This window comes from Triplophysa rosa, linkage group LG2 (assembly GCF_024868665.1).
Source record: "Triplophysa rosa linkage group LG2, Trosa_1v2, whole genome shotgun sequence".
NCBI lineage: Eukaryota > Metazoa > Chordata > Actinopteri > Cypriniformes > Nemacheilidae > Triplophysa > Triplophysa rosa.
The window spans coordinates 27,101,880-27,112,177 of NC_079891.1; the positions used below are offsets into that span (position 1 = coordinate 27,101,880).

At 39.6% G+C, this 10,298-nt stretch overlaps 1 protein-coding gene across 1 annotated transcript; it reads left to right on the forward strand.

Annotated features, from left to right (window-relative positions):
• Positions 1-259: 259 nt before the first annotated feature.
• Positions 260-7,562, forward strand: eif4a1b (eukaryotic translation initiation factor 4A1B). The gene is made up of 11 exons (XM_057325413.1): positions 260-343; positions 952-1,000; positions 1,237-1,369; positions 1,565-1,704; positions 2,204-2,372; positions 2,449-2,558; positions 3,663-3,806; positions 3,953-4,090; positions 6,000-6,089; positions 6,333-6,412; positions 6,678-7,562. The coding sequence occupies exons 1-11, from the start codon at positions 321-323 to the stop codon at positions 6,820-6,822; spliced, it is 1,221 nt and encodes a 406-aa protein (XP_057181396.1). The 5' UTR covers positions 260-320; the 3' UTR covers positions 6,823-7,562.
• The last annotated feature ends 2,736 nt before the right edge of the window (positions 7,563-10,298 follow it).

The window sequence follows — 10,298 nt, forward strand, 5'->3', positions numbered from 1 at the left end:
ACCATACGTGAAACTCATGGGGCCTAAGACGACGTGATGTACGTCACGGTAGACCGAGCCAATTATATTTGGGGCTTTCATTTTAGCCCAATCGAATTTAGTGTAGGGCGGGTCTAACGTTTGATGGGCGGTGTTTTCAGCTCTATCTAACTCCAAAAAGGCGGGTACTGTTTGGTAATTGGCGTTGATTTTACCCAAAGAGATTACAGAAAAGGGGTTGACGTTCTGACTGATGGTCGAATGCTGCAATCACAATTTTAGTAAGAAACCCGTGTTAAAATATATAAAACATTTTCGCGCTGTGCTCGCCCTTTGTGATAATGTCGGCAGATTATGAAGAGAGGTAGGGAAACCGAAATTTTACGATCTTATTTATTTAGCTATTTCAGGTCATGTGCGTACAAGCTGTCACCCTCGAGTCGTTCAGACTAGCTGTTTTCGGAAATGTCGGATTGTTTTGTGGTTGGTGACTTGGACTTGGTAAATGAGCTCCAAAAATACACCGGCGTTAGCATATGAGCTCTTTGCAACAAGGCCTGCTTGGACGTATTAGCATTACAACCTCTCTAGTTTTACCCGCCCCAAATTACGGTTCAGTCCGAGAATAAAATTATGATTCATATGGATATAATGCGTCTTACGATCAACCTAGTATATTTAAGCTATTCACTTGATTTTAAAAACACATGAAATGTTATTTATGGCGCATTGTTTTAAACACGATCGACGGGACTTTTGCAACCAGAAAATGTTGCTAAATTAATGATTTCGCTAAATCATGAATCCATAACAAAAATTACCACGCATTTAGTATGTCGTAGTGCCTGTTTTTGTCTGTTTTAAGTAGCATATTTCCTAGTTTTATTTATGGGTGAACAGAGCTGTCATTCCATCGTACATGTCAACAGTATGCCTAATGTGACATTTCTCTAATGTGACATTTCTTTACAGACCGAGAGACAATGGCCCTGAGGGCATGGAGCCAGATGGAATCATTGAAGTGAGTTAATTTCTATTCTTTCACAATTAACTATCATATTTTAACCCTGCGTGGATCCTTTGGCACAGGCCAGTTGGCACACTGTTTTGACTGTCTTGTCCTCATTGTGGGGGTCAGTTTTATTGAACAACTGCCAACCTGTTATCCTCTACGCATTGTCTTTTTAGAGTGTGATGGTATTATGAATATTAGTTCTTAATCAACATCTGAAAAAAATTGTTTTCCGTTAACTACAGAGTAACTGGAATGAGATTGTGGACAGCTTTGATGACATGAACCTGCGTGAGACTCTCCTCAGGGGAATCTATGCCTATGGTTTTGAAAAGCCCTCTGCCATCCAGCAAAGGGCGATTCTCCCTTGTATCAAGGGTAAGATACCTTTACATTTTTGTACGTACAAGTCCACGTAAGTGTATATTCTGTATGCAAAATGGTCGTTTTGGGATAAAACTGCATCTTGAGACCCCTGTCTACCGTCATCTATCATTTTATGCTTTAAGAACATCTTGTCCTATGAATCAATGATTATCATTTCATCCACTCTTGTTTGTTTCTCCACTTCAGGATATGATGTCATTGCACAGGCCCAGTCGGGTACCGGCAAGACCGCCACCTTTGCCATCTCTATCCTGCAGCAGATTGATATAGAGCTGAAAGGGTCTCAGGCCCTGGTCCTGGCACCCACACGTGAACTGGCTCAGCAGGTTAGTGGTGTCTGCATTCGCTGTTTGGTTGACTTGCTACAGAACTATAGTGTCAGCAGTTCAGCTGGTCCACAGATTTCTCACGGTGTGTTGGTTAACAATATTTTAAGTATTTTATGTAGTACTTACTAGTCACATGCTGTGGAGTTGAAAACTATGCATGGAACATGTCAAAATTTTGGCCAGTTTTGAAAAATGTATTAAAAAAACGATTTTTTTGTGTTATTTTCTAAAAAGAAGTTTTACCAATTTTGTCGCATCATTACTTATTCTTATGGAAAGTAATGCGGTTCACAGTTTTGCATTTTTTTGTGTTAAACAAAACAGTTTTGTGTTTTTAAATGGCTTTTATGAAGCATTGCACCTTCAATATAATACAGTTGCTATTCAAACACTCAGAGCAAAGTCTTATTGTTCAAGGTCAAAGCTGTTCTAATAGTAAGTAATTCATTAAGAAATTCATTTTTATTTGAAACCCTGCTATTTTCTGTCAATACAGATCCAGAAGGTGATCTTGGCTCTTGGAGACTACATGGGTGCGACATGCCACGCCTGTATCGGGGGCACAAACGTGCGCAATGAGGTCCAGAAACTGCAGGCGGAGGCACCGCATATTGTAGTGGGAACCCCAGGCCGTGTATATGACATGCTTAACCGCAAGTTCCTCTGTGAGTACTGTTAGAGATGATTGAAAAATCACTGGATGTGATGGATTGTGATGGATTTTGCATATCCTTCTTCTAGCATCCAAGTACATTAGAATGTTTGTCCTGGATGAAGCCGATGAGATGCTGAGTCGTGGATTTAAAGACCAGATCTATGAGATTTTCCAGAAACTCACTTCCAACATACAGGTTAGGATACAACAAAACAGACCAACATAAAGAAGTTGTGGAAATGGGTTGAAAGTAAAAACAAGCTATTTTTAACATTTAAGAGTGGTATAGTGTTATAATAAACAAAATTTCCCCATGTTTTACTCACCCTCAAGGTATCCTTACTGAATATGACTCTCTGCTTGAAGAATAATGCAGTCGGAGTTATAATACCACGTATCATTTTTCTTCCAAGCGGTAGAATGGGAGTGGATGGGGGGCTCCAAAAAGTGGATCCATCGATCAAAGAACTGCTCGACACGGCTTCGGTCTTCTGAAGCGAATCGATGCATTTGTTTAAGAGAAATATTCATATTGAGAGCGCTATTAACGTTAATGTCTAACTTCCGTTTTCCCTTGGCTGCGTGTGAACCAGAGGCTTGTTTTTCCGGCAAATGATGCAGGCGTGTCGTAAGTTCCAGTGACGAATGCGGCATTTTTCGTTTTGTTCCAATAGGATATCGTCGTCTCTGTGCGGGAGCTTTCGTCACTGTCATTTGCCGGAAAAACAAGCCTCATAATAACAGTTTTATTCTTCAAGAAGAAAGTCATATTCAATCAGGATGAGAGTAAACATGGGGAAATTTTGTTTTGCCTCTGAAATATCCCTTTAACAGACCCTTTTTTTTTTTTAAAGGTCTTTGAAAGAGACAGTTCAGTTTTTCCAAACCGGTATAAAAAATTTTGTTCTGTTGAACACAAAGAAAGATATTTGGAAGAATGTTGCAACTGAGATTTCTGGGCCACCATTGACTTGGCACAATGGTTGTCACAGGAGCCCCAGAACTATTTGTTTTCCTAAATTCTTCAAAATGTTTTCTTTTGTGTTTAACAGAACAAGAAAATTATACAATAACTCTTTCTACTAAGCTTTTGGAAGACAGCTCCTTCAATGTGCATTTACAATTTTATTTTTATCAGTCTTTGTTTCTTGGGAATCTAACCCATTTTGTGTTGCTAGCGTCATGTTCTAATAGCTACAGGAACTAGTGGTCAAAATAATTTTGTTCATGAATATGACTGATGGCAATGTGAAGTGGCCTCAGCATAAACCCTTGTGTCATTCTGTCATCTGCCCTTCAGGTGGTGCTGTTGTCAGCCACCATGCCTGCAGAGGTGCTGGACGTCACTACCAAGTTCATGCGAGAACCAGTGCGTATCCTGGTGAAGAAAGAGGAGCTCACCCTTGAGGGTATTCGCCAGTTCTACATCAACGTTGAGAAAGAGGTGACAAAGGAACATTAAAACATTCACAAATATATTATATATACTTGAGCAATGGACTTTCACAGGACACAAGAATTTCACAGGATGATTATTTTTTACAGGGTATTAGTGTGATGTTTCTAACCCTTCCTTGTTGTATGTGTTAGGAATGGAAGCTGGACACACTGTGTGATCTTTATGAGACTCTGACCATCACTCAGGCGGTGATCTTCATTAACACACGCCGGAAAGTGGATTGGCTCACAGAGAAGATGCATGCCAGGGATTTCACTGTCTCAGCTCTGGTAAGTATTGACACGACCATTGTTCAGTTTAACATTTTGTTTAGAAGTTTCACATTACATTTATGCATTTGGAAGTTACTTTTATCCAAAGCGACATACAGCGCTTTCAAGGCATACATTTTATCAGTATGTGTATTCCCTGGGAATTGAACCCATGAGGTTTAATGCCGCTAACGCAATGCTCTACCAGTTGTGCTTATACAGTGAAGCTGACGTTTTTCTAGTCGGTATTCATTGTAGAGATGCACCGATTGCAATTTTCTTGAGTTTCCGATTTTATTATAAGTGAAACCTGCCGATTCCGATTTTCTATCCACAAACTATAATTGACAGTACATGTATAAAACCATATTTACTTTTCTTCAATGCAAATCTTTTTCATAATAACAATTTTTATTTTCATAAGACAAATTATTGAAAAATAATTGAACGCGTAATTGATCCTTTTGTACCCATCTCACAAAAGTCTTAAGATACAAGCCTATGAATAAAATAGTACTTTAACTTTATTCTTGTCTGTTCCTGTTCATGAAACTAACATTGCTTTATTTTCTGAAATGAATAAATTGTCTTTATCTTGGGTCTGTAGTCTTAAAAGAAGTGGGTTAGTTCATTTTAGCTGCAGCTTCTATAAAAAGTAAAAAATCTCATAAATGAATTCTACTCTAAAGATTTATATGTATCATCACTTTTTTTTGTATTAGTAAAGAACTGGAATCAGATAATCACATATATAGGTTGATTTATTCACATTTTATATTTTGGATTTTAAAAACAAGTAGAAGTCGTGACTCGTTCAATGTCATTTTACCTAAGAGAAATTACCGTAGTTTTAACGCAAGACAAGCAATCAGGTTGAATGGAATTTACGTTTGTTTTACACAGAGTGAACGACTTCAACATGAGTTTAGCATGTGTCAGAGTTCAGCATCACTGTTAGCATACATACCCCAAGTAGAAGGAGCAACGAGAGATGAACTACAGTGCACCTTTTTGTCTGTACAGTATATGATGCGTGTGCGCGCTCGTGCAGTCAGCGGATATGAGAGATGCGTGTCAGTCAGACTCGTGTGGACCCACATGCGAGTACAAACGAACCGTGAAAGACAGGCTGTGCACATGAACGTTTACATGTTAACTTGCGGCTTTGAGTGTACTGACGGCTGTGACGTTATTGCCTGTGTCGCAGGCAACAGAAGATCGACAAGACGTGAGACTGACCTCTAATTCATTCTATTAGTTGCTGTAGAACTCTGCTGTTAAAGGGACAGTTCACCCAAAAATGAAAATTTACTTCATTTACTCACCCTTGGGTTGTTCCAATCTGTACACATTTCTTTGTTCTAATGAACACAGGGAAAGATATTTGGAAGTGGAAGTGAAACTGTTTGGCTTGTAACCAAACAGTTCTTGGCCACCATTGAGTACCATAGAAAAATGACAACGGTAGTCAAAAGTGCACCGGAACGGTTTGCTTTCCTACATTCTTCAAAATATCTTCTTTTGAGTTCAACAGAACAAATACATTTTTGTTGTACTATGCGTTTTGTAACCTGCAGATGCAGGTGCTGATCGTAAGATCTTTCTTTTTGTAAGCAATTAGGTAAGATGTTTTCTAGGTTTTCACTTTGTCCAGTGTTCATATTTGATTTTTGTGTTTTATTGTTTAATTACAACAAAGGTATTTGAGTGAACTGTTTGTATGTGTAAATGTTTTGCTAGCCCATTTAACTGATTGAGAAGAACAGATTTAAGTGTGAATGATTTGTTGGCCGGGCATCATTTCGATTCTAATCTGCATTTGTCTCATAGCATAGATGGTGCATCTATGTGAGCGCAAGAAATACATAAAAGAGTTTGGTGTTTGCAGCCCTTGGGTGTGTTTAACCTTTGTGCGATTGTTTTTAAGCATGGAGACATGGACCAGAAGGATCGTGACTTGATCATGAGGGAATTCCGCTCTGGTTCCAGTCGCGTTCTTATTACCACAGATCTGCTGGTGAGCATATAGACTGCTTTATGTCACTAGTCCTCTCTGAACAGTATCTGATAGAGAAAGTATGTTCACTGTGGCTGGGTCATTTTGTCCTTTCCCTTAGCTCTTACAAGCCACACACAAAAAACGCATGTTAAATGTTACCGTTAGGAATGTCAGTGATAGTATGTGAAATTTAACAAAATGTTAAAAAGTAAGAGAGAACACCTGTGAAGGACTGTTTTTTGTTCAATATCTCATTCATAGGCCAGAGGTATTGATGTCCAGCAGGTGTCACTGGTGATCAACTATGACCTGCCAACCAATCGAGAGAATTACATTCACAGGTCGGTTTGACACATGACTTTCCACATCACTCTAACCTTGAGCCTGTTTACACCCGCAGAGCTGGTTTCCAAACAGCAATCTCAGGGGAAGGAAGGTAGAGTAGAGGTTAAAGGCTCAAAGAGGTTAGGATTAGCTGAAGGACTTGGGTTAGAAGTGCTTGAATGCCACCTTAACTGCCATCCTGAGATGCTATGCAAATATGCTCACATACCTGCTTATTGTCAGTTACTTATTTATTATTATACACATCTGTGATATTCTCAGGATTGGAAGAGGAGGCCGTTTTGGCAGGAAGGGAGTGGCTATTAACATGGTGACAGAAGATGACAAGCGCACGCTGCGGGACATCGAGACCTTCTACAACACCACCGTAGAAGAGATGCCCATGAATGTGGCTGACCTGATCTAGAAGTTTTTTTGACCCCCCTCTCTCCAACCCCCATTCACTCTCTATATTGCAGTTTATGGCCTTCTAAAAAGAGTAGAGGATTGTTCATTTCCTCCATCTTTGCTCCACAATCACAAATGAGTCATTTCATCCTCCCCAATATGTAGTTATAAGAGAAATTTTATAAAACTCAAATGCTATTTCCATCTAACTCTAAATAAACATTGTGAAGTACAAGCTTAGCCACCTCTCGCAGAGATGAGCAGCAAGGTCTTTCGTTCTGCTCTCGATTAGTCATTGTTTTAAATGGGAATCATAGAGTGTTTTGGATGGGTAATTGACTACGTTACGTTTTCAGCATTCCATGCCTCTGTACATGCATTGATGTTTCTAGAAAACACCTTGTGTTTACAGTTTACTTTGGACACATGGTGTGCTAGCATTTAAATTGACCATTTAAAAAAGCTTTTTCTTCCAAATCCAGCGACTCTATATTCATTGTACGTGCTGTACTATTTACTGTAAAACTATGGGCCAGAGCTATTTAATCACCCTCGACTGGCATACGAGTCTGTGGACCTACTGTATTTCGGTACATGGTAGTCTTCGCTCGGTTGGATCTTGACTGAACTCTGAGTGGTACAAAAATGTGTGATGGAGAAAAAGAAATCATTTTGCAACATTGAGGTATTTCACTTTTTTTTGTATTTGGTTTGTGTTGGGGATGGGGGAGTTCAATAAAGCTGCAGCATAACTCATAACAGCGTTTCCTATCCTAATTGTAACCACCGTTGCAAATTAACCACTTAAAGGGATAGTTCACCTTCAAAATGAAAATTCTGTCATTATTTCCATGCCCTCTTGTCATTTAAAACCTGTACGAGTTTCTATTTTCTGCAGAACACAAAAGATATTTTGAAAAATGTTGGTAACAGAAAATCGTTGGTCCCCAGTTTTCTTTTACCAACATTTTTCAAAATATTAGAAAATCATTCAGGTTTAAAATGACGATGTTTTAATCGGACCAACTGTTGTAATATTATGTAATATTTCCTATTTCAATGGACGTGTATCAAAAAACAAAAAAAATGTACGCATCACTTTTTACATTTGTTTCGTGTGAGCTTTCTTCTCCTGAAATCTGCAGTCTTACAATTTTATCCAAACAGTGCTTCACTTAGGTTGTGTTATCTCTCTTAAATCACTTGGGATTAAAAAGGTTTTATATGTGAGAAATTGTAATACCAGTGTTCAACACTGGAGGGAGGCTCCATACAACTCCACATATAGATGTAGACAACAACAAACATAACTGCTAAAGTTTCTAAAGGGTTTAGAATGAAAAAAATGCAAAAATTAAGTTTCTGACTTGAATGCATGCAATGTCATTTTAGACCAGTAGAAAATACTCAATAAGTTACAAAGACGTGCTACAGCAGGTTTAAAAAAACCTTCAAAGATCTTTTGTTTAGAGATATATTGAGCAACATGTAAGCTACATTTAAAAGCTGGTGTCATGAATGTGGCACGTATAACACGGTTTTGCAACAATAAGTAAGCCTAGGTCATCCATGAACTTCACCAGTTTCAATCATTTTTACCCACATCATGCTTTTTTTCTCCTTTATCGTCACTATTTACAGGCACTTTACTATTCTCAGTGGCCCTGTTACAGTTTTAACACTCATGATGTCTCACACAGCGTAGGTGGCCTCTCTGCCTTTCCTCGCACCCTGCCTCTCCTCCCCAACCCCCCTTCCGTGGCCATAGTGTTTGTGGGGCATGGTGATTTCACAAGTGGGAGGCTCGTAAAGGCCTGGCCGGACTACCGGGCAGTGTGATGGATGGAGGGAAGGCCGCAGACTCTATTTACATGAGAACAGAAGCCGGGGCGCTTCTGAATAGAGGGGCTTTCAATCTGCTTGTCATTGAAAAAGCTTAAGAACTTTCTCCAGCGACTAACCAACCCCCTCCTCCTCTGCCTCTCTCCCTCTTACTTTCTTCTCGACCCCCTTTTTACCCCTCGCTGTCTCCCTTGCTTTTCTTCCTCCCCGGCTTCTGTCCATCTCTCTTTCTTTGCTCTCAACTAACCCCCCTCCTCACTTCATCCCTCCTCTCTCTTTTATCTCCGACCATCCAATCTGTCATTTTGGATCTCCGCGTCTCTCTCACATGTATGATGTTTGGCTTTTTTCAGGCTTTCTCTGGACTCTCCGGCTCTCTAGTGAGGCCCCCACTTAAATTTTGATTTGATTGTCGACACAACACCAGGAGACATCAATGTGTTTCCTCTCTTTATTCTCCGGCCCTTGCTTATAATGAGACTGATCCCATACATGAGAATGACTCATGCACAATAGCCCCGGCACACTCCATATTCAGCCTCCACATAAAGTAAGGTTAATTGTATAATAAGTATGTGACAATGGCCCGCGACAATGGCCCGAGTCAATATTGATGCCGTACAGTGGGGTTTGTAACGTCGGGCTCCGAGCCAGCAGAAAATGGGAGCTCACACGTCATGCGTGAGATTTTTGGCATTTTTCCGCCTGAGGTAATACCACTTGTTGCTCATCTATGCAATTGCGTAATAAGAAATGGGCCATAGGTTTAACTCGTTCAACGTGTGATCGTACCTGATATGACACTAATCCAATAGGAGATTCAGGTTTTGCAACATGAGACGTTAATGTTTTTTACGCCTTACGACACAAAAAATCACGTCTTACAGTGACTCAAAACATCTTTAACAGCAATGTATTTTTTTGGTGGACATTTTTCTGACCATTGAACAGTTTAAAAACTCTTAAGTAGCTGTTGCACAACAATTTGACCATCATTAGACGTGAGAAAGTTTCCCTCGCTTTAAAATTTGTGACTTATAAAAAGTCAGTACACCGACAAATTTCATAAGTAGACACACTGCTGCCGTAAGCTGTTATAAGAACCCAAATGAAGTCATTCTTTTAAACAGCTCTATGTAGCCCTTATAGGAACATTCAGCTGATGTGTTATTACAAGCTGAACTCAGAGGGGGGGAGGTCATTGTCACACTTGTTTCTGATGGTCAGTCGTAGTGGCTGTGTTTGGGGATACAGGAGTACAATAGACGTGTGAAGTGATGCCTATAGAAACTAATGTGTATGACTTGACTGGGTGATAAGGAGTAACTACTCACACCTGCAGTCATTAGAGAGATGGCTCACTGGGGTGGAACACATCTGAATTCAACGGCATCAGGCAGGACAGCAAAATAAAAAAAAGAGGGGACACTTTTTTTACCAACTACTCCAAAAAAACATTCCCTAAAGTAAAGTGCTCTTTATTGCAAGTCACTTTGCTGTAAGAAATGTTTCGTCAGATACACAAAACAGTGCGTTGTGCATGTTTCATGCAGGCCACAATATTTATATGACTAAAGTGACACACAAAAAAGTGTTAGGTAGTGTAGAAAAACAGTCCCACTATTCACACTGCTGCTGTAACATGTTTTAGGT

What these genes read in the sequence shown, in the direction of transcription:
- eif4a1b (XM_057325413.1), top strand. Translation starts at nt 321, where the DNA reads ATGTCGGCAGATTATGAAGAGAG. An exon ending in AGCCAGATGGAATCATTGAA is followed by an intron (nt 1,001 to 1,236) that starts GTGAGTTAATTT and finishes CGTTAACTACAG; the next exon opens with AGTAACTGGAATGAGATTGT. An exon ending in CGAGAGAATTACATTCACAG is followed by an intron (nt 6,413 to 6,677) that starts GTCGGTTTGACA and finishes TGATATTCTCAG; the next exon opens with GATTGGAAGAGGAGGCCGTT.